Source organism: Lathamus discolor, chromosome 6 (assembly GCF_037157495.1).
Source record: "Lathamus discolor isolate bLatDis1 chromosome 6, bLatDis1.hap1, whole genome shotgun sequence".
NCBI classification, from domain to species: Eukaryota; Metazoa; Chordata; class Aves; order Psittaciformes; family Psittacidae; genus Lathamus; species Lathamus discolor.
This window is the reverse complement of record NC_088889.1, coordinates 49,680,544-49,705,007: the sequence shown is the minus strand read 5'-3', so window position 1 is coordinate 49,705,007 and position 24,464 is coordinate 49,680,544. Positions and strand designations below refer to the sequence as shown.

The window sequence follows — 24,464 nt, the reverse complement described above, 5'->3', positions numbered from 1 at the left end:
AGAACTTAGTATAAATAAGTTTTAATTTGAATAAAGATGCAGTAGAGGATATGTTTCTTCAGAAAAAAAAAAATCTTGCTAACCTTGAATGACAAATGTGGTTTTTTTGTTGGTTTTTTTTGTTTTGGCTATCTATAGCTTGGGATAAAAAATTTTGGATGCTTAGAAAGAAGTTAATTTTGATCTGAACAGTTTTCCAAAGCTATTTATATACGTCCCTGTGACACTGAGGATTGTTCTTATGTATGATGTTTTCTGGTTTTATGGAACTTAGAGCCCTTTTGTCATAAGAGGGAAGTTGAATTATTACTTCAATCTTTGTTTTCTAAACCAGAATAGAATACTGTTGATTTATATAACAAACCTGCAGCTTCTCAAAACACTGCAATCTGTTTTCACAGCTGCAGTTTTAAGGCTGAATAATCTTTATTTAGAATTGTAGCTACATAAATTTGGAGAGGAATACTTCAGTAATTGAATTGAAGTATATGAATACTTCACTAATAGTTCAGAAAATGAAGTAGTGAGTTTACCCCATCCTAAAGAACACAAAGCTGAGAATTTAAAACTGAGCACTCTGCAGGAGTACAGAATCTGTTGCTCTTCCCTCATAGGTAAAATATTTATGTTTGGTTGGGATTTTTGTTGTTTGTTGGTTGTGTTTGTTTTTTTTTTTTCTTCTAAACTGATTAAATTCAATTGCCTCAGCTCATAGTTTGTAGTGGTCTTACAGGAAAATTGTTTATGGCACTGAAATCCAGCTTATGTATATTGTGGTAATTTGTACACATTTGTTGTTGGGTCAGAGTTGCTGTTTACCTGAATTAGCTTTTTCCATACCTCATGGATTTCGTAACTTTTCTAGGCTGTGATTCTGTCTGTTTTTGACTAGGAAATGAAAGTTGAAACAAGACATACTTTATAGTCTCACAGGAGTCTTTTAGACCCACTTGTATCATGAGGGCTTTATTGAATGTGAGTAACCAGAATTAGGTCTTTCTTGATAAGCCCCACCAGAATGCTCAGAGTAGATTGCTTACTGATGCCCTTCCTACCCCAGGCATATTGCCTTTGTAAAACTAAAAATGAAATGTACTACAACTGCATTCAGTTTTCAGTAGTCTGGTTCTTAATGTGAGTCTGATTTTCTTGTGTAATTGTGGTATCTCTTTGCTATCTGATAATTTTGTTAAATTTTGTTTGACAATGTTGAAACTTTCTGAAAAATAACGCACATAGTATGTGTATATCACAGATTTTAATAAAAATATCTATAATGTCTCTTCCTTTGAGAAAATCATTAATAACCCTCTTCTTGCTCAGAAGTCACTTACTAGCACAGTAAACTGTCATCTTCCCTTTGGCCAGTTTCTTACCCCATGCAACTAGCTTTGCTAATCCCAACTGCCTGTAGCTAAACTTGATACTACACCAGATGTGAATTTAGTCATCATTTGAATTACTGCTTTTCCTCTGTATAAAAGGTTGGTTACTTTATCAGAGAAAGAGTTCAAATTAGTCTGATGTGACTAATTAACCTTTGGTAAAGATAAATTTACCAAGTGTCACTTCATCCCAATTTTTCTGTTTTCAAAATATCTAAGTGATAAGAGCACGCACTGGTATGGCTTCAAAATTAGAAATGTCTCCTTTATTGCCTTCTGAGCTCTATACCATAAAGATCTGTCTCTGTTAGGAGAACTACCTGTTGCTGACAGTGGATGTCAGTAGTTCGTGAAACTGGATGCTTAAATGCCTCCATATGAAGCTGTTCAGTATCTTGTGCTAATATCCAGTCTGATCTGTGTTTCTGCATTTGTACAAAATGAGGTTTGTCCTTCTTTGTCAGTCACAGTTAAATCTTCCTACTGCTTTTACTGTTTCTGAGACTTTGAATGCGAAGGCTGCACCAGTGAAAATGGACTGAAGTGTACATTTGGTTTTTTTTTTTTGGAGTAGTGTGTTAGGTTCTTGAATATTAAATAAAGGGGTTTTGCATGCTTATATAGAGGTCCTGTGTCAGCATTTTTGTGTGAGCTCTGCCAATGTTTACTGCAAGGTAATACTGTCACTGGGGTAAACCCCTAGCCTGCAATGGTATTTTTATGGGAACAGGCACTATGCCTGCTTGTGTGAGTATAGTTAGTTACCCTTAGTGGCCAGCTCATTAAAATCTTACAAATAACCTCCTAGTTTAAAATAGTGCATTAAAAGAAGCTGGAAAAGGGGGTTCCTTTCCCTTTCTGTTTCTCCTTGGCTTTCACTGCTGATTTATTTTATGCAGTAATTTTTATAAACCCATTTTTAATTTCTACTAGAGATGGTGTTGAGCTTCTCCGTTGATAAACATTTTCATACTCTAGAGTATAAGAGCTATAATTGTGAATGAGCATAAAGAACAATAAAAAAGTAGTCCCCCTATCTTTCATTAAAGTGTCTGAGTGCCTCATTAGTTTAGCTCCTGTAATCTGTATTTGACAGGCTGAATGGCAACTTTTGATATCTTAGAGGAAAACTGGTACCAGACCAGGCTATTTATACTAAAAGTGTGAAGGAAAACAGTAGTAATTAGTGACATTGATTTGACTAAACATAAATACACAAATTAAAAGTTTCGTTTTAAAAACTAACTCCTTTATTTGGTATTCTGATGTTTGTCTCTCCACTCAGCTAATGCGGACCATTGCTTCTCAGTGGGGGCTGCCATTTTAATAACACAGCCTTTTATGTATCAGCAGGGATTTGATTTGATGATGCAAATGTAGAAGGTCAGTTTTGGTGCTAAACCCAATTTTGAACTGCTGACAGACCGATAACAATCTTTAAGCCTTTGGCCAGGCTGGCAGAACAAAAGTTTGCTCCTGTATTTTCTTTTACCTTTGCCTCACATGATAATTGAGAGCACAAGGGACCTTCAGCTGTGGTCAGACACCTTTGTTTTGATCACTGTCAAATGAACACTAAAAAGCAAAAGTCCCTGTGTCAAAAAGCTTGTAATAGAGCATAAGAGGAGAGCACAGATGGGGCAGGACAAGTTAATGTAAATTCTGTCTCAGTTGCTTGGTGGGCATAGTTTCAGAAGGGAATTTGGGAGGGTTGTCTGTTTTAATCATGTTTGTTTTAATAAGGGATACAAGGGAAGAAAATGAAGTACCATTGGTAGTGCTTGTGGGACAAAAGGTGCCTGTACACAGTGGCTCCAATAAGGGCAGTAAGAGAGTCTCCCAAGCACATGAGCAACACAGTGGCTGCATTAAAGCAAACTAAATTGAAAAGTCTGGCCTAATCTCTGGCTCGAAGTAGGCATCGATTCTGGTTTCCTAGTTGAGTGAAAGGTAGTAGCGCACCAAACAATGTATACATAGCAAAGAGAGTTAGACTGTGTCTAAAGCCTTTAAAATAGCAGAAAGATATAGAGAAGGATGATGGTTTTCAGGCTTTTTCCCATTCTTTATGGAGTGTTTAAGAGGTGGCAGGCCTCTTTTTCCCCAAGGTAGGCAGCTTGCTTTGAACTGAGTTCCATACAAACTTGCTTAACTTTTTGTAATACTATTCTTCCATATAAGCAATTGCTGTTATATTTACAGTTTTGGTGGTCATTGATGGCTGTGGAAGCTTCCAGGCATACGTATATTGCTAGGAAGCTAATAAGGCCTTACTAGATGATCATTTAGTCATGAGCCGTAAGAAGATTCAAATACTTAGGTTTTTTGTGGCTAGGTTTAAACTCTGGTAACCTTCCATAAGCAAAATGGTGTTTTGAAATACAGTATCTGTCCTTTTCCATATTTAGACAAAGTTAATGTGTGTGGGTGGATTTTAAAACCTCAGGTTTTATATTGCTTTGGATGTGTCAGCTTGAGAAATGGTTTGAACATGTTTCCATATCTTCAGATCTTGTTACGCTGTTTCCATATTAAGCTGCCAAACTCATTACATTGAACAGTTGTATCCATTCTTCTTATGTATGAAATCTCAATTTTTTCAACAGAGCCCTTCTGCTTGGCACACTACCCGTCAGCCTTTCACAGTGTGATGTTTAATCCAGTAGAACCCAGATTACTGGCTACTGCCAACTCTAAGGAAGGTGTGGGACTCTGGGATATTCGTAAACCACAGAGGTATGATCTGGCTGTCCTTGTCTTATGCTGTTCTATTTCTTTCCCTTGAGAGGTGATGGCATACTACTCTCTGTCTCTTTCTCTCTTTCTCCTTTTTTTTTTTTTTTCCTCCTTAAAGTCAGAACATGTGATGGTAAGAAAAGATGCAGACCAAAGTTAGCAGCAATGTTAGTAGAGCTGAATTGAATGATTTTGCATAATTAACATTCTTTTTCATGCATAAGCCCTAATTTCATTTAAAATGGGGCTAGATCTTCGGTGTTAAGGTAAGTGATTTTTTGGAAGCCTGCCTGGCCTCACCACTGCAGATTAACTTGGATGTTGTGTCAAGTTCTCATCATCGTATTTAGCACTGGCTTGCTGATACTGGAATAAACTGTGATGGGCACTGCCTGGTTTAGAGTCTGGTTTTTTTCTACCCAGCTCAGTTTTCAGTGGCTGATTTTGAGATTGTCAAGGCAGCTTTTTACTCAGTGCTGAAGAGTTTTATATGACTTTATATGACCTAGGAAATCCATACAGCTGCATAATGTGCTTCCAGATTTGCACAGCTTTTTAAACAAATGAAAACAAGAAAATAAATTTACATCACGAGGTGTGATTAGGCTGGGTCTAAAGTGGAAGTATACAATGTCTGATACCAGAGTTTGGCATGCATGAGAGATTAAGCTTCTGCTGAAGTATTTTTACAGTCTCTCAGATTTTGGAAGTAATTTCCTTTTTTATTGTAATAATCAGAAAAAATAAATGGAGCACTTCGAGTAAATGTCCCCCCACCCTGTCCCATCCCTCTGTCCTGTCCCCGTCCTTTTGTGTTTACAAGTTTCTGGTTACAAGTCTAAGCATAGAAAGGATCATTTCAAAAAAGTTAAAAGAAGGAAAGATGGGTAGTACTTGTTTTACACTGCAGTAGCCTCGGCTATTTAAAAATCTTCCATAGCATAAGAGCCACAGGAAACTGCTTCAGGTTGCACCAAGGGAGCCTGAGATTTGATATTAGGAAAGACTTCTTCACCAAAAGGGTTGTGAAGCATTGGAACAGGCTGTCCAGGGAAGTGGTTGAGTCACCATCCCTGGAGGTATTTAAGAGGTGTAAATGTGGTGCTTAGGGACATGGTTTTGTGGTGGGCTTAGCAAAGCTCCTTTAAAGGTTGGATTCAATGATCTTAAGGGACTTTTCCAACCTTAACAATTCTATTATTCTATTCTAAGTATCACTAAGGATACAAGCATTAACACTGATAAATACAGGGGCAGATTACTTGATTAAGGAATTCTCCCCTTTCAAATTTTAACATAAGCTTTCTAATAGAAATAGCACCTTTTTTAGTCCTTAAGACTTTGATACAGTTTATATGTAAAAACGTTGATGAGCTATTGCTTGGGGTGGTAGCAGCTATATTGGGTCCTGGAAACTCAAGATCTCCAGTCTAAATGCTCTCCTACCTTCTTCCTCAGTCTTAACCACACGGCAGAGTGCTTGCTGTGAGCTTGTTGAGCGGCTGCTATATGTGTATGGGATAATAGTCTGTGCTCACACACTGAAGGACACACATTTTTAGGTGTATTGTGGAACTGTTCTTTCTAATGCCAAATACAAAATAGTTAGAACAGAATTGTAATGCCTCTTGGTAAGTAATTCATATTTCTCCAGGTTTAGCACCACTATGAAAGACATAGATTTAGATTAGACACTAGGAAACAATTCTTAACCATGAGGGTGGTGAGACAGTGCCACAGATTGCCCAGAGAAGCTGTGCCTCCCCATCCCTGGCAGTGTTCAAGTCCAGGTTGGACAGGGCTTTGAGCAACCTGGTCTAGTGGAAGGTGTCCCTGCCTATGGCAGGGGGGTTGGAACTGAATGAGCTTTAAGATGAGCTTTAAGGTCCCTTCCAACTCAAACAATTTTTTTTTTTTTTTAATTTTATTTATTTTTTTTTTGCTGATGAGAGGAGCAGGGGTTTCTTATGTTATAACCTCTGGGTTGTCTTGAAGGCCTTGAATAAATTAAATTGGTGGAAGTTTGTATGCTTAGATCTGATGAACAAGTGCTACCTTTTTCTGGTCGTAATCTGATCAAAGTAAATTCTTTCAATTAAAAGGCTTAATGGCCATAGTCAAATACTATACCTTGCAACTGTAGTGCTGAAATTCCAAGGGGGATAGGTCACACCCCTTTTCTCTGCTTAGGGGAATGTGTGCAACACCCTTATTGTGCAGCTGGACATACCATGCAGCTATTCCCATAAGCACAGAATTTAAATCATTTGCACCTACTAGGTGTGGTGCATTTTGTAAAATAGGCACGTGCTTCCTGCCTGCAGGCTGCTCCTCCCAGAGCATTCAGAAAGAGGAAAGTGAATAGTAAGAGGCAGGCTGCTCCTTGAAGAGTAAATGCTGTTGGCTGATGTTTGGAGTCTCAGACTTCAGCTGAGCAAGCTGTGACTTAAATGAATGCAGGTATTAAGTCTAGTTTCAGCTGCCATTTTTCTGGAACAGCCATCAACTTTCCTTCTTAGCTTGATCGGATATGTGCCCAAAAACATGGTGAGAAGGGGGTGTTTGGCTGAGGGAAAGAAAATAGCCTGAAGTACTCTGCTGTCACTGCAGTTTGTTCCCAGGAAACAATCAGGGAACAGTGAGCTGTGTCCTGCTAGTGGGCTGCCAAAGCCAGAGTCCCTCATATTTAAGTAAACTAGACTGGATTTTTAGTCTTTAATGAAGTAACAGAGCATTTGCCAAAACTCTTACTGGTCTCTGCAGATCTAGTTTGCTAATCTAAAAATACAGAACTAGATTTGTTAATGTATTTGGGGCTGATTCACTTTGTCTTAAGGGGAAACAACTTTATGAATTTGTAGATCAGTTAAAATATAATCCTCACTGCAGTGAGAAACTGGAAACCAGAATTTAGATTTTCATATATGGTTTTCAGTTTGTTACAGTTTCTTCTGGGACAAGCAATCCAGGAGGTTCCTCGATTGTGTGGAAGACAACTTCCTTCTGCAAGTAATAGAGGAGCCGACAAGGAGAGGTGCCATGCTTGACCTTGTGCTCACCAACAGGGAAGGGCTTGTTGAGAATGTGATGCTCCAGGGCAGCCTTGGATGCAACGATCACGAGATGGTCGAATTTGAGATCCCCAGGACAGTGAGAAGAGTGTGTAGCAAGCTCACTGCCCTGGACTTCAAAAGAGCAGACTTTGGCCTCTTCAGGAGCCTGCTTAGTAAGGTTCCATGGGATATAGCCCTGGAGGGCAGGGGGCCCCAAGACTGTTGGTTGATATTCAAGGATCACTATGCAATCTGGACATCTGTAAATCGATGGGTCCGGATGGAATGCACCCACGGGTGCTGAGGGAGCTGGCGGAGGTCATTGCTAGGCCACTTTCCATCATCTTTGGTAAGTCGTGGGAAACGGGCGAGGTGCCTGAGGATTGGCGGATGGCAAAGGTCACACCAATCTATAAGAAGGGCAAGAAGGAGGACCCGGGTAATTATAGACCGGTCAGCCTTACCTCCATCCCTGGAAAGGTGATGGAACAACTTATTCTTGACTCCATCACTAGGCATATCAAGGATGAGGGGGTCATTAAGAACAGCCAACATGGTTTTATGAGGGGGAAGTCATGTATGACCAACCTTATAGCCTTCTATGAGGAAGTGACTAGGTGGAGGGATGATGGTAGAGCGGTAGATGTAGTTTTTCTTGATTTCAGTAAGGCATTTGATACTGTCTCCCACAGCATCCTCATAGATAAGCTAAGGAAGTGTGGGCTTGACGATCAAGTAGTGAGGTGGATCGAGAACTGGTTGAAAGGAAGAAGGCAGAGAGTTGTGGTCAATGGCGCAGAATCTAGCTGGAGGTCTGTGACTAGTGGAGTTCCTCAGGGGTCGGTGCTGGGACCGGTGCTGTTTAATATTTTCATCAATGACCTGGATGAGGGAACTGAGTGCACCCTCAGCAAGTTTGCTGATGACACAAAACTGGGAGGAGTGGCTGACACACCAGAGGACTGTGCTGCCATTCAGCGAGACCTGGACAGGCTGGAGAGTTGGGCGGGGAGAAACTTGATGAAATTTAACAAGGGCAAGTGTAGAGTCTTGCATCTGGGGAAGAACAACCCCATGTACCAGTACAGGTTGGGGGTTGACCTGCTGGAAAGTAGTGAACGGGAAAGGGACCTGGGGGTCCTGGTGGATAGGAGGATGACCATGAGCCAGCAATGTGCTCTTGTGGCCAAGAAGGCAAATGGCATCTTAGGGTGCATTAGAAAGGGAGTGGTTAGTAGGTCAAGAGAGGTTCTCCTCCCCCTCTACTCAGCCTTGGTGAGGCCGCATCTGGAATATTGTGTCCAGTTCTGGGCCCCTCAATTCAAGAAGGACAGGGAATTGCTTGAAGGAGTCCAGCGCAGAGCCACAAAGATGATTAAGGGAGTGGAACATCTCCCTTATGAGGAGAGGCTGAGGGAGCTGGGTCTCTTTAGCTTGGAGAAGAGGAGACTGAGGGGTGACCTCATCAATGTTTACAAATATGTAAAGGGTAGGTGTCAGGATGATGGAGCTAGGCTTTTTTCAGTGATATCCAGTGATAGGACAAGGGGCAATGGGTGTAAACTGGAGCATAGGAAGTTCCACGTTAACATCAGGAAGAACTTCTTTACTGTAAGAGTGACAGAGCACTGGAACAGGTTGCCCAGGGGGGTTGTGGAGTCTCCTACACTGGAGATATTCAAGGCCCGCCTGGACAAGTTCCTGTGTGATGTACTGTAGGTTACCCTGCTCTTGCAGGGGGGTTGGACTAGATGATCTTTTTAGGTCCCTTCCAACCCTTGGGATTCTGTGATTCTGTGATCACCTGCTACAAGCTCAGGAGTGCTGCATTCCAACTAGAAGGAAGTGCAGCAGGAGGGCCAGGCGACCTCCTTGGATGAATAAGGAGCTGCTGAGGAAAATTCTAAGGAAAAAAGAGGCTTATAAAAAATGGAAGCAAGGACAGGTGGCCTGGGTAGAGTACAGGGATGTTGTCCGGGAAGCTAGGGACCAGGTTAGGAAGGCTAAGGCCCAGTTAGAATTAAACCTAGCCAGGGATGTTAAGGATAATAGGAAGGGATTCTACAGGTACGTAGCAAACAAAAAACAGACTAGGGACAAAATAGGCCCCCTGAGGAAGCATTCGGGAGAACTGGCTACGCAGGATTTGGAGAAGGCTGAGGTTCTGAATGACTTCTTCGCCTCTGTCTTCACTGGCAAAAGCTCTGACTGCACCACCCAGTTCTTAGAAGGTAGACGCAGGGACTGTGAGAATGAAGACTTTGGGCCCACTGTAGGAGAGGATCTGGTTCGAGACCATCTTCAAAATCTGAACGCACACAAGTCCGTGGGACCTGATGGAAACCATCCGCGGGTCCTGAAGGAGCTGGCGAATGAAGTTGCTAAGTCACTGGCCATCATATTTGAAAAATCATGGCAGTCAGGTGAAGTTCCTGATGACTGGAAAAAGGGAAATATAACCCCCATTTTCAAGAAGGGGAAAATGGAAGACCCGGGGAATTACAGACCAGTCAGTCTCACCTCTGTGCCTAGTAAAATCTTGGAGCACATTCTCCTGGACAGCATGCTAAGGCACATGAAAAACAACAAGGTGCTTGGTGACAGCCAGCATGGCTTCACTAAGGGAAAATCCTGCCTGACCAATTTGGTGGCCTTCTATGATGGGGCTACAGAACTGATGGGCAAGGGTAAAGCAGTTGATGTCATCTACCTGGACTTGTGCAAAGCGTTTTACACTGTCCCACACGACATCCTTCTCTCTAAATTGGAGAGATGTCAATTTGATGGATGGACCACTCGGTGGATAAAGAACTGGCTGGACGGCCGCACACAAAGATTTGTGGTCAGTGGCTCAATGTCCGGCTGGAGACCAGTAACGAGTGGTGTCCCTCAGGGATCGGTGTTGGGACCGGTCTTGTTTAACATCTTCGTCGCTGACATGGACAGTGGGATTGAGTGCGCCCTCAGCAAGTTTGCCAATGACACCAAGCTGTGTGGTCCGGTTGATACGCTGGAGGGAAGGGATGCCATCCAGAGGCACCTTGACACGCTTGTGAGGTGGGCAGATGCCAACCTTATGAAGTTCAACCACGACAAGTGCAAGGTCCTACACCTGGGTCAGAGCAATCCCAGGCACAGCTACAGACTGGGCAAAGAAGAGATTCAGAGCGGCCCTGCAGAGAAGGACTTGGGGGTGCTGGTCGATGAGAAAATGAACATGAGCCGGCAGTGTGCGCTCGCAGCCCAGAAAGCCAACCGTATTCTGGGCTGCATCAAAAGGAGGGTGACCAGCAGGTCGAAGGAGGTGATCCTGCCCCTCTACTCTGCTCTTGTGAGACCTCACCTGGAGTATTGTGTGCAGTTCTGGTGTCCTCAACATAAAAAGGACATGGAACTGCTGGAAGAAGTCCAGAGGAGGCCACGAGGGTGATCAGGGGACTGGAGCACCTCCCGTATGAAGACAGGCTGAGGAAGTTGGGGCTGTTCAGCCTGGAGAAGAGAAGGCTGTGTGGGGACCTCATAGCAGCCTTCCAGTACCTGAAGGGGGCCTATAGGGATGCTGGGGAGGGACTCTTCGTCAGGGACTGTAGTGACAGGACAAGGGGTAACAGGTTAAAACTTAAACAGGGGAAGTTTAGATTGGATATAAGGAGGAAATTCTTTCCTGTTAGGGTGGTGAGGCACTGGAATGGGTTGCCCAGGGAGGCTGTGAGTGCTCCATCCCTGGTGGTGTTCAAGGCCAGGTTGGATGAAGCCTTGTGTGGGATGGTTTGGTGTGAGGTGTCCCTGCCCATGAGAGGGGGGTTGGAACTAGATGATCTTGAGGTCCTTTCCAATCCTAACTATTCTATGATTCTATGAAATACAGTATGAACTTAGTTATCAGGGGAAGGAAGGGGGGAAGTGGGTTTTTTTTAAGGATGAAGTAATCCACACGATGGTGAAGTACTTGTGATAGCCTTCACTTAGAACTGAAGTTGGTATGTGAGGGAGTTTGTGCCTATTTTCTGTATCCTTATTAAAGGGCACAACGTGTAGTTGCAGGTAAGATGTGTGCCAAAACCATTTTGGCTGATCAGTTTTATAGTCAGAATGGGATAAACAGCCTTGACGTTCTCCATAATCTCGGGGTAAACAGGAAGCTGCCTCTGTAACTTGTGTGCCAGAACCGCTATCACATCAAAGAAGGGCTACTTCAGAAGCTCTTTCCTCACTGTCAAAAAAGTCTGCTAATGATGGAAATCCTTCCTTCTCTACAGGTTTGTAGCTCTCTGTTATACTATCATCAGTATCCAAGAAATTGTAACAGTACCTGAGTTGTAGGAAGGATGAGGGGATAGAGGCTTTTTGAGGGCATTAAGTACTAACTTGCTGGGATTGTTGAATAGCACAATATGTAGTTATAGTATAAAATTGCTAGATCTGTCTATTCCTTCCCTAGTTCACTTTTGAGGGACTTTATTTTATGCCATAAGCTGTCAAGAGAGATTCCTCCTTCAGTATTGGTGTAATCCTTCACAATATTGTGGGCATCGTGGAAGTTTTTCACTTGTATCATTCCACCTGTGGTGCTAGCAGAAATGACTAGGTCAGGTTAAAATTTAGCTGTTCCATCATGATGTGTGGCAGTGGGGTTTTGATTAGGGATTGAATGTCCATGAAAGAAGGAGAATATGTGAATATTCTCCTATATGTGAATATATGAGAAGGAGAATAGATGTTTTTAGATGTTTGCTGTGGATCACCAGAACAATAACTTCCAGTGGGTTAAGCACTCTAAAGGGATACAGCACTCTTCCAATATGGGAAAGGTGAAGCGGTTATATGTAGTTAATACTTTGTGGCTAGTATAACACTTCATGTAAAACTCATTTGTTCCAACTGTCCTGTTCTCTGTCAGCTCTCAGTGGAGGCAGAGATAAACTGATGCAGCCACTGCTTGGATTGCTTCATAACTGGAGACTGTTCTGGTGAATCCTGCTGCTGCTTCCCTGCAAAATCCAGAAAGCAAATGAAAAGCCTGGAATTCTGAAGACTGTCCCAACAGCAGTAGTGTAGCTAGCAATGCCTTCACGTAACTTTATTCTGGCCAACAGCACTGGTACAGTAATACTATTGACAACTATATCTGTAAATAGTTTGATAGTTTGATAAGCCCACAGCTTTAGCTGGCTTTTACTCACTTGAAGGGCATCAGGCTTGATGCTGAATTCTTGGTTTTAATCAGCAGAGGTTCCTCAGTTGAGGTACAGTTTTGCTTTAACTTTGGTCAGCTTGATGATGCATTGTCAGAAAGGGGGTGATGTGCTGTTAACTTCTGAACTTGTCTGGCAGTGGAATATGGCTAACTGTGCAGTTTTAAAATAATTGCTCTAAATTTTCAAAATCTTGAATGGAGTTGTGATATCCTTGTGGGTTAGGGAATTCAAATACAGATTCAGAAACAAATGAGCTGCATCTACTTATTTGGAAAATTTGAGGATTTTTACATGAGTGTTTTTTCTCCAAAATACATGGCTCTTCTCCAGTTGAGCCATAGGAGAATTTGCCTTTCAGCTTGCTGTTCACACCTCCAGCCAAGAGAGTTGTTTTTATCTGCTGCTTTAGTCAGGCAACACTAAACACATCTACAAATTAAAAATAAAATATTTTTAGGGTTTAAGAAAGGAGTCCTGATTATGAGTAAATTTTATTCATATACTGTGAAATTGGTTAACTTTCTCTGGGGAACCTGGGAGTGCTTTATGCTTGGCTACTGCAGTGAAAAAGAGAATTGAAAAAAACAGCATTTCTTGGCATGCATGGGGAAATTTAGACACAGTTGCGCAGTTCTGAATTGTGAAAAGTTCAGCTCACTTCAAATAGTCATAATTTGATTAGTCTTGCTGACTGAGTCAGGATACAGAGGCAGATTCATTTTGCTTTTTCCCAGAGTTCATTCACAGTTTGATATCTTTTCTGTCTCAGATTTGGTTCAGCAAAATTCCCCCCTTCTCCCCCAGTGTACTAGTAAGATCTGAATGTGGTGTGTTGCGTCCTCTAAAATAGCATATGAAGCAGTGTATGAACCAATAAGTTCAGCATGACTGCAAGTTAACTAGAGATCCTGGAAGTCTTATTTTCTATTTTTAGAACGTGTGGGTATTGCCATTCTTTCAGGTGGAAGTTAAACTGAAACCAACTGTATTGTTTCTTTTTGAAAACTGAACCGAAAAGCTTAAATGTGGTTTTGGCTAGTGAGCCTGTTGTAGGGCACTCGCACCACTAGATGGGGCCTGGAAGCTGTGCCTGTATAAAGAAAAATAAAAAAGGCAAGTCCGTTCATCTTAAACTATTTCAACATAATAGCTATTGTTACAGAATTGCTGAGGGCAACTCAGCAAGTCGGTTGACATATATATTTCAAGCAACGACTGTATAACTCAAGCTATTTTTAGGTAGTCATGTTTTCCCTTTTCCACACAGCCCCATGCCGGTCTTCTTCTTTGTACTGAGATAAAAAGGCAACTTTTCCCCCTAAGAAAATACAATAATTGTTCCCTTAATTACTTCTTTCTCTATGTTCCCTCTCTCTCCCTCTACCTCCCTCCCCCTTCCACCCCTTGCATCAACTAATCTGGAAGCTTTTGAGATCAAAATGATTATTGGTTATTGGTCTGTCCTCCTAATGACTATCACATACTTTTAAACTGCTTTTCACACTACTAATGGGCTGTTCACGTAAGTGTTTTCAGCTTTCGATGGGAGTACTGGGCCTGAGTTTTTTACATGATGGGATCCATTTGTGCATCCAGTTCAGCGGTTGAAATGACAAGTGTTGGGTCAGTGTCAGAAATGCATATCTCGGGCATTTTTGTGAGTCTGGGAGGGCTTATCTAAAAGCTCCCAGGCCCTCATTCCTTCTATGTCCATTGTGCTAATTCTGTGATTGACCTGGTTTTTGTGCCAACTCATTATGCTCAGAAGTTAGAAAACTAACCTAGAAAAGCTTTGTAGCTTTCTTATGGCCTAGCAAGCTGAACTGTGTTCAGGGAGGATCCAGTGAGTAATGTAGGTGACGGAGAAGAGAGAAGGACTGTAAGACAGAATAGGAGATAAGGAGATAAGAAGGAAGCAAGACCTTCCTCATTTGAGGAGCAGTGAACTATTAGGTAGTTCAGATGTCTGTGGCATTACTGTTCTACTTGCTTCAGGTTTTTTTGCTACACTAACCTTTCCCTTTTTTGTGTTATAAGCATATTGCTTACGAAGCATTCCTGGTAGCTTTTTATAAAGTAGAAGAGGTGAAACATAACCAGAGTTGGGAGTAATTTACCTTCTAAGGCTGCCTGTCACATGAGAATAAATTATAAGCAGAGAGTGTTTCTACTTGACACTTGACTTTTTATGTTCCTGCAGTACAACACAGTGTTCTAGGACACCAGTCTTGAGTGTTGAGTTCTGGGAACACTTCTGTCCCCGTAATTCAAGGACTGCATTCAAGCTCTGAGTGAGGTAGAAATGCTTACATGCAATAGACTTTTTTAAGGGTCTGAAAGTTCAGGAGGCCTGTGCTGTCTGCATAATCACAAGTCAGTGTACTCAAAAAGTCCAATGATGAATTAAAAAATACTTGACCACCCAGGCAAACTTGGTATCTCTTGGTGACTGTAAACTTCATAGCATATTTTTAAAGCTGACTTGACCATACAAGTCATAAGCCCAAGCTGAGAGAGTGTTTATTTCAGCGTTTTCCATCAATATGCTATGGACAAAGCCAAACAAGAACATTAATTCAACTTTTATGTCTTTCTTTGTCTGGGCTGAGGAGTAACTGCAGTTCAGAGCCTTTTCAAGCAAACTTCTTTAGCTTACATTAAATGAATATTTGTTTCTCAAAAAAACACCCATCAAGAAATTTGCCTCCTGCACTGAGAATTCAGAGGAAGCAGACTCCCAAAGCTGTGGATTAGGAATGCCTGTTGTTAAATATCAGTGAATCACTAGTGAGTAGCTCATTAAATAATAAGCAAAATACAGAGATGGAAATTTCTTCCCTGTAACAGACTAATTAGATTCATGAGGATCTTGAGGGAGGACTCTTCAGTGCTTGTGAATGTCAGGGTAAGTTGATCTTGCTGGTATATGGAGGGCTTTGAAGGATGTGGCTGTACTGTGCTGCTGGTCTCCAACTGACTGTTCTCTAAAGTCTTTGTCTTGAACAGAGCTTTTTCTGCAAAGTGCTAATTACTAGGTGTTCTGCTTAGTCATGTGCTGTAAGAAAACACAATCTAGCTTTTAAAACAATGTACTGAATACATAACTGCTGGTCCAAATCTATTGGAAATCACAGGTACTTAGTACTTCTGAAAATGCAGTTCTTGGCTCCCTATTGCCTTGCTTTATAGCTTCACTTGTATCATTTAGTTTACAGCCTTTTAAAGACCTGTAAAGAAGGTAATACTTTGAGTATTACCTTCTTGTTTGTGGATCAGTGGTCTCTGATGGCAAGAGGGAAACTATGTATTATGTGGCTTACATGACCTCTTTCTATGGAGGGATATGGAATATCTCTGTACTCAAAATAATCTAAGGATGTAGAAGTCTTGCAGGGGACTTATGTTAGATTGACATGGTGATGTGTAGCTGGAAAACATAGGTTTCAGTTTCACAAGTCCTTGTCGGTTTTGAAATAGAAGTGGTAGCTGTCACAACTACAGGCAATTTGAGAACAGCTCTTCACAGTTTAGTTAGATGTCAAACTGACCATCTTTGCAAGAGAGGGCTAAGTATTACCTCTAAATAGAGGCAGGGTTTATTTTGTTGGATTTGGTTTTTTGTTGTTCATTGGTGAGAATGCAAGAGAAAGGGAGGAAAGGAAGATGAGCATTTTCAGCTGTCTGTACCACAGGTGATATTTATAGCCTGTTGCATAGTGAGGACTTTAGAAAACCTGTGTAGTGATGCATAAGGTATTCTAAAGTCATAAAACCAGCATTATAACTAATTCCACAGATTTAGGTCTCGAACTATTGCCGATTTTAGTTTCCCAGCTTGAATCTTCAAGGTATTTAATCCTTAAAGATCATACCAGAAGAACAGAGACAGCAGTTATTTTCTAAGAAATGCCCGTGCACATGCTGAGGTTTATTCTTTCTAGCTTACCTTCCTGAGTTCCCTCTGAAAAGTAGCTGTTGCTTAATTTTATCTGTGTGTTACCAGGATATCTGGTATGTTGGCTGAAGTACTGTGAAATATTGAGCTTCTGGAAGCACAACTGTGGGACGCAGTATTGATGGTTGTTTGCAGGGGGATAACTACAGGGTTTGCTTCTTGACAATGAGTTTAGTGAGGTTCAGGGCTCTTTAGAGGCTAGAACCAGGTGCATTGGAAATTTTCTCAAAGTAGCATCTTTGGTTGATATTGTCTTTTTCCTTATGGGCTTTGAGTGGGATGGAAGGAATAGTATGTGGAGATTTAAGGTTTTTCTTTGACTGTTTTGCATTTTGGCACTGTGTGTGAAGGAAAGAAGCTTGTGATTCTGACCACTTCTAATGCCTGTGCTTTGAGATTACCAAAGCGCTTGCAGATGGAGGAGTCCTCTACATCATTGAATTAGCAACCAACTGTTCAAATTACTTCAGTGCAATAGAAGTATGCTGCATGGTTGTTTGGAGACCTCTGCAGTCCTGCTCTGAGCAGAGCACTGTATTAATGAGTTCAGGAAAAGTGTGTATCTTGGCAACCACTTTTTCATTGTCAAGCTTATCAGTTTGTTTTCTTTCCCTTCCCAGTTGAACCGTTTGTTGTGAATTTTTACTAACTTTGTGCTCATTAAAGTAACCCGTTTAGCTAGGTTAAAGTACAACAAATTTTAAGTGCTGTTTAGGCACTCACCAGTATGGGTCAACCACACCAGCTGAAACAGTTCAAATAACTATTTGTCTTCTCTTGCAAGTCAGGAAATACAACTCGTCCTGCACACGTACGATCCTCATCAGTTTTGCTTCTGTGCTATTGAGGCAGCTCAACTGATCTGTGTCTCATCCTCGAATTTGAAACTTTCGTGACCTAGTCCAACTTGGCTTATTTGCCACAAATAACTCAGAACCCAAACTTAGATATTCCCTCCCCACCACCACCATTTGTTTTCCATTATTTCTTAGAAGTTCCCTTTAATGTCACAGAAAGGGAGTTTATTGTTGCTTATGTTCATGGGGATTGACTTATTCTTTTTTGGAAATCTTTGGGTTGAGTTGAAGGAATTTTTGAATGCTAATGGCATCTGGATGAGTGACAGTATTCTTTTCTTTGTTTTCCTCATTGTAACCATAAGTAAATCTCTATAAACTGTTTTACACAGATTTAGCCAAAATCAAGTTACTTCTTCAGTTGTTAGAAACATCTGAGCCTAGTCCCCTCTGTGTCTCTAGTAGGGGGTCACTGAAGAAAAAAGGATGAATTCCCAAGTAAACCTTTTTTTTTTTTACTTTGGGCAAAGAGAGATGGTGACAGTCATTAAACCTTTGGTTATGCTGATGGCTTAAGTGTTATTTCTGCTGGGAAAAGCACTTTGCTGCATATGGCCTCCTTTTTTTGTGGCTGCCACTTTCAACCAGTTGATGCTCTTCTGCTTTTTTTTCCTTTCTTTTCTTTTTCCCTTGGAAAGACAGAAATGTTGTACCAAAGTTGCAAAAGATGTAAATCAGTGAATTCATTGCTAGGTACTTTTTACTTTGAAGCAAGTGCTTTTTTCTGTTGCTGGTGTGAACCCTAATAGTCTAGAAATACTTAAGTATGCAAGTCTGCTGAATACTGCTTGGTATTAAAGTGTGTGAAACAGGTGCTGTAGTCTCTTTTTCTCACCTTTGTCTTCTCCTTATTGCAGAATTAACTACGATGGTATTGTAGGATGGGCATTCTCACTTCGCTTCTGTTTTAGATGTGCACACTCCTTATCTTGTTTGCAGTCCTGCTTTATGCCTAACCTTGTCAGCCTCTCTTGGGATAGAGGGTTTAGTTTAGCCTTTTTAATGCTTATGTTGGTATCCTTCCTGTAGTGGAGTATATTCAGGTTAATCTGCTGATGTGCAAACTAAAGATCTTTGAAGTTGGGGTTTTTTTTTTTCAATGACAGAATGGAAGATTTTTGTCTTTACTGCAGCATCTGCAGATTTGTTGATCAGACACACAAATGAGATTTGGATTACTGAGATTCAAGCTGTATAATGAAAATGGGTATTGTTAGCACTTTTGCTTCTAATTCTTTTTTGTCCTCAGATAGGGCTGTAGCGACTCTTCTGTTCAGCTTTTCCTGTCCTGATTTACTAATTTTCTCAAACCTCTAGAAAAAAATCACATTATCCATTGCAGATAGCCCTCCATCATATGCATGGAGACTTTCTGATTAGAAGATTCAAACTTTTTCACACTTACCATCATGCCCACACTAGCCTGGTTTGGTTCTGGCCAGGCACTTTAAGCTACATACTGTCCCTTTGCTCTGTGGGATCCAGCTTGCTCCCAGAAGCAGTGGTGCTGTTCTGGTTTGCAGTTTTCAAGAACACAAGTAGCTTCATGCAGTAAACAAGAAGTCAGGAAGCCTGGTTTTGTTTCACAGTGTTGGGTAGGTCTGTTGATTGACCTCTCTTGCCCTCAGTTTTTCCTGTATCAAGGAATGGGAATACTTCCTTCTTTAAAAGCCTTATAATGCTTTATCTTTTTGTTAGTTTTGAAATTCTTGAACACAGCAGTCTTTCTAAAGCAAGAATATGAAATGTAAAGTATTAGCCTTGCAGTACAGATTTTATAAGTATCAAATATTAATCTGTCATTCAAAAGAAGGTCCGATTTATGTTTTTTTGGTAGCCTGCTTTCTGAGGAAATAGGTCTGTGATCATATAAGCCTTATCCTAATCACCTTTATGCTTCATTTCAATGAGAGGGGAATTAAAATAGGAATTCAGAGATGCCATTTTTTCTTTTAAAAAGTAAAATAAATTATTGGTGACTGAATACAAAGGAAGCATTCTTGTAGTGCATTTGTGGGAGAACATGTGAAATGTTACTTCAGCCGTTTTGTAAGACCAAGGAATTAGACTTTGAAACGTCAGTCCATGGGAAACTGGTGGAACCAACTTGATGAGACCAAAGTTATGTGTGCAGTTGCATTCAGTTAGCTTTATATAATAATTTTTATTCATCTTGTACCTGTTAGAGGCAAAAACTTTATAGAGTCAAGACTGGACTGTGCTTCTGCAGGAGCATCTTGGATCTTGCCGTTTTCCCTGTCAAAAGAAAGGCCTACTTTCTTGTTGCTGCTCTTTAATTTCAGCTTTTATAGCTTTGTTAAATTAAAATTCTGTGCAGCTTTGCTGGGGGAAGGAAGGGTGGTGAGTGCATATGTATTATTGCATGAAAGAACAAACCTGTGGCTGCTGTTACTCAGCTTTCCTAATGCAATACAAGAATCCCAATACAGAAACGTGTGTAGGAGAAAATGCTTCATAGGATTGCAGTATTGGTACGTGACTGCTTTTGCAGAGACACTAAGGTGTGAAAATGGATTTACCCTTCGGGAGGAATTACCAGCTTTCACACTCAGATTATTTTATTAAGGTAAGGTTCTCTGGTATCTTTGTTCTTTGTGTTACAATGACTTTGGTGTGTGCTTCCTTTTGGAAACAGTTTCTGTTCCTTCAGTTGACTTAAAGGTCATCTTCTCATGCCATGTCTGGCTGTATTTGCATCTTCTCTGGTTATCTGATGGAAGCGACTCCTTTGTGTTTTGCTGGATTCATCTGTGCAGTGTTCTTTCACAGTCTGTACTCCATCCTACAAGGTACTATTTCTGAACAGGCTGAATAATGGGCTCCAGCTGTAGAATTCAGATTAGAAAAGGAGGAAAATGATCAGGTGATTTTTGTTAGGTTACTTGTGGTTGTTGGACAGTTGCTTTTTACTTCATATTGTCTACTTTCTTTTATTTTTTAACCTGGCTAATTTGTTTTTCTTTTTCTGCAAAATTACTGTCTACAAGGTCTCATTTTTTAGTCGGGTTACAGTAACACCTGGATGATTCAATCAGAGAGTGAGAACAGGACACTTGTGCCTGCTGACTCACAGAACGGTAGTGAGGACAAGCCTAGAACAGTGAAAATGTTTGGGAACAGGTCTGTAATAAGACCAAAACAAATGTTAGACAGAGCCGGAGGAGGATTTGAAACATTCAAACAAATAGGGGGGTGTGTTTGTTGTCATTTGCTACTGTTTAATTGCTATAATGGCAGAAAAGCCTTAAGTCATAGAAGGATAAAAGTAATACAGATGAGGGGGAGAGTTTAGTTTACTTTATGCCTTTGCTCTTGTCATATTCTTCAAAATGCTGAAATTCTGTATGTTTTTTTCCCATGAATGAAGGCAAAATAAAGGAAAATATAGTGCTTTCTGGAGAGCTGCCTGAGATCAGTGGTGAAGCATTAGCATTCAGTGATTCAATTAGATCATAAGGGCCAAACCACGCAAGCCGTTGCTGTTACGTGGTCTGACTTCTCTGGCTACGTAAATCTGGTGACGTCTGATGTTCTTAAGGAACCAGATTCTGAAGTTATCAGATAAAAATCTTTCTTATAAAAAAAAAAAATTAATTATTGACCTCCTGGTTTGGAGGGGAAGGTGAAGCTTAGAGCTTGCCATGCACAAAAATGTATTAATGATGGGGGATTCCTTTTTATACTAAGTTACATAATCCTGACCCTAACAGGAAAGAGCAGAAGGAATGACATCTTCTTGAACATGCAGAACCTCACCCCGTATTCCCTACTTTTCCAGCTTTGGTGCATGCATTTGATTCTACTTGTATGTCCTCTTTGAAGGAAAGTTAAGGTGTTCAGTTTGGCTGACAATACACAGCCTTTATTTTATTTTGTTGATCTTCAAAGTCCAGGCAAATATCCCTTACTTCCTGCTAAGGATTCTGGGGGATGTAGTTCTTGGACAGAGTTCTTGTAAAGGTAGTGAAATAATCAGAAATACTGATGATATAATTGAAAATGAGCATGCTACTGAGAAAAAAGAAAATCCTGAGCATGATTTCTGAACCTTTTCAATCTTAAGAACATTCACATTTGTTAACACTTCTGAATACATATAGAGAAGCTCCATACGCTCTGACAGGATTTACCTGCTTTTCAAAGAAACTATCTTGAGATGTCTGTGAGACTTGTAACTTACTGTAAAAAAAAACCGAAACCAAAACCTTCCATGCTGATTTGATCCTGTGCTTGCTTGGTTAGTTAGTTAGTTATTTGGCTCTTTCTAAGTGTCTGCTCCAGACTAAATAAGAATTGTGGGGTTTTTTTTTTACACACAGAGGATAACTTTATTCCAAATAAAACCCAAACCTTTCTGCAATTTTCCAGGGCAAGATTCTGTTTGCCAAGTTTCATTCCAGTTCTTTTTGCATAGTTCGAAGTTCCTCAATTTTGTGGCTACAGAAATGCTGACAAAAACAGGTGTATGCAATGATGTGTATTAGTTACAAACATTAAATTAATTTTTTCCTTTTAAGTTCATTCTTTCATTAAGTTAGTTTCACACACTGCTATTTGATGCTAACACTTTCTCCCTCCTTCCTTCCGTCTCCCTCTTAAATGGCACTCATATCCCAGGGACAGTTTGTGTGCTGCTTTTCGTTGTCAGATTTGTAGCTTATCAAGAGAAGCTATTCAATGATTTTATTTAGTGGTTCTATTTGATCCTGTCATTCATGCTGCTTTTATTTCTACCAAGACACTGATCTCGTGGTTTTAATGGCCACTGTCTGTTGCCAAGTTAATTTTTGAATAGCCTGGGTTACACTTGTGTTTACCAGTCAGGCAGTCAACTTTTCAAAAAAGGATGAAAAAGCTTTTTTGTTTAGAAAAGGGAAGAAAGGAGGAGAGAGAAACGCTTGTTTCAGGTATAGACTTTTCCTGCACATTCTGAGTGCAGCGAGACTTACTTCTTCCCTCACCCAACTAGCTGCCAGTAGAAAATGTATTTATTTACATTAGTGGTGCTACTCTTGAATTGAAAGCCTTCCATTGTTTGCCTGAGCTGGAATTTAGTTAACACTTGAGTGCTGCCTGCATGCAGCATATCCAACTACAGAGATGACCATATTGCACATAACTGTCCATTCCCTCCCTCCTCAGTCTCCCTTCAGCTCCAGCATGTTTGATTGGGTTTTACTGTTCCATCTGTGGACTTGATGTTTCTCTTAATCATCCAAGATGACCTTTTTAAAAACTCAGAAGTACACGTATCTCTCTGTATTGCTTCCAGAGCTAGTAGGCAATACCAGCATTCCACAGCTGGCTGGATGAGCCAAATTTGGAAGCAGACTAAATGCCAGAGTAGTCTGGGTCTGGATTCATAAGGATAATTCCTTTGGCAGGAGGGGCACCCATCTTGTTCGTAGTTGTTCTTTTAAGATGGTCTTCGAATTTCTCACTAGCTCTCAATGTCCTATGTCTGAGAGTATTGCTCTTAGTCTGATATATCAGTAAACTTTTTAGTAACTGCAAGAAGGTGTTGCCTGTGAAATTCCTTTGCTATAGCATGCAATAAGGAGCCATTAGAAGTGGCATGAGCAACATACCCAAGCATGTCTACACTGCCCCACATAATCCTGTGTGGAAAAAATCCAGAGGTAGCACTGACTAAAGAAAGGTGTAGAGTAGCACCGTGATGCAGCCAAGAAAGTGGAGGTAGTCATTTGAACATTGAACATGCTTAAACACAGCCCTTCCCTTCCTCTTCCCTCCCCACCCCAAAAAAAGGAAAAAGAGCAAAACTGGTTCTGATTTGTTTGAAGATCTTTAGAGCTTATTGATTCAGACATCCTCTTTAGTTCTAATGAGTAGTAGTACTGGTATAATACTGTAAAAAAATAACGTAACTTCCCCCAGCTTCTTTCTTGGAGACAGCTGACTGGTTATCTTCTGTGTTTGTGAACTGAGTTCCTAGCTTTTCCACCAAGATGGAACCATGAGCTGCACTCCCTCCTCTGCACTCCCTCCTCTAGGTCAGGAAATAAATGTTTGGGGGTTCTGGTGTCAGTTTGTCTCTCCTCACCCCCACCTGACTACCTGCTACCTCTTTCCATAGCTTGTTAAAGGAAAACACTGTGCAGTTAATCTAATAAACCCTTTCAAAGAGCCATAGAGGAAGCAAGCAGGACACAGCACGGTGGGGAAAACCACTCTCTTGTGATTTAGTGAAGCATTTTGCTGTACTTGGAGTTATAGAGTCTGATGAATGAGGAATGACTATTTTAGTATTTCCTTCTCTAATAGCCAAACTTAGCCCACTGTCTTGTTTTATTAGTGTGGGGTTTGTTTGTTTGTTTTGAGATTTTTGTTTGAGTTTTTTCATTTGTTTGGTTAAGTTGGTTTCTTTCTTTTTCCTTTGTGCCAAATGTTCAAGGAACTGCAGCACAACTATATTTCCATTACATGTGGGGCTGAATCGTGTGAAGTGAGGGTATGAGGTAGGCAAAGCTGTTGGGCTTTTGAGGGGTCTTAACTACGCAGCTCCTTAATTCTAGACTTTTCATGTGTGTGTATGATCATAATTTCTGAAGCTTGAGCCTTTCTTCATTTAATTTCTGAAATAAAGTATTCTTTTAAAGCTTTGTTACACTAAAGTTACTGAAACACAATATAGCATTCAACTCCAAGAGGTGTTTTCTTTGATAGCTTTGACTGCTACAGTTTAATGAAAACATCTGTAAGCAGAATGGAAGCTAGTTTGATGTTACACCACTATTATTGCAAAATATAATCTCAGAATATTTCAGGCAGGGCATAGTAATAGTAACCATGGAAACTTTGCCTGAAGAGTGGAAAGGATGGGGCATCTGGTAGGCTCACTCACTTGTAGGCAGGAAAGAATTCCAGGTTGTGGTTTACATTGAGGAGGTGAATTGATAATGAGGAAAAGGGCTTTAATCTTGCTGCCACAGTGACTGCACCTTAACATTAAGTCTAGCTGGTGCATATATGTTATGGTATTCTTACCATGATGGAGAACTTTTATATTTTTATAGAAAAAATCACCTTTTGTTTTTCTGCCTGTTTTTGGGGGCGGAGGTTTTGGTTGATTTGGGGGTTTGGGTTAGATTTTTTTGTTTAATTTTTATGGTGGTTTTGGTTTGGGATGGGCTGGGGGTGTGTTTTGATTTTGTTTGGGTTTGGATTTTTTAATTTTTTATGTTTTTTTAGTGCCTGACTATTTTGAGATGGCTGAGTACTTCCTGGATCTTGATTAA

General features: G+C 40.7%; 1 protein-coding gene across 4 annotated transcripts in view; it reads left to right on the top strand.

Annotated features, from left to right (window-relative positions):
• The window catches only part of DCAF5 (DDB1 and CUL4 associated factor 5), a 77,589-nt gene that overhangs the window by 17,773 nt on the left and 35,352 nt on the right, over positions 1-24,464 (top strand). For all 4 annotated transcript variants that reach the window (XM_065686747.1, XM_065686750.1, XM_065686749.1 and 1 more), the window contains exon 5: positions 3,992-4,121. In XM_065686747.1, coding sequence (XP_065542819.1) covers positions 3,992-4,121 — 130 coding nt within the window. The remainder of the gene's footprint in view (positions 1-3,991; positions 4,122-24,464) is intronic.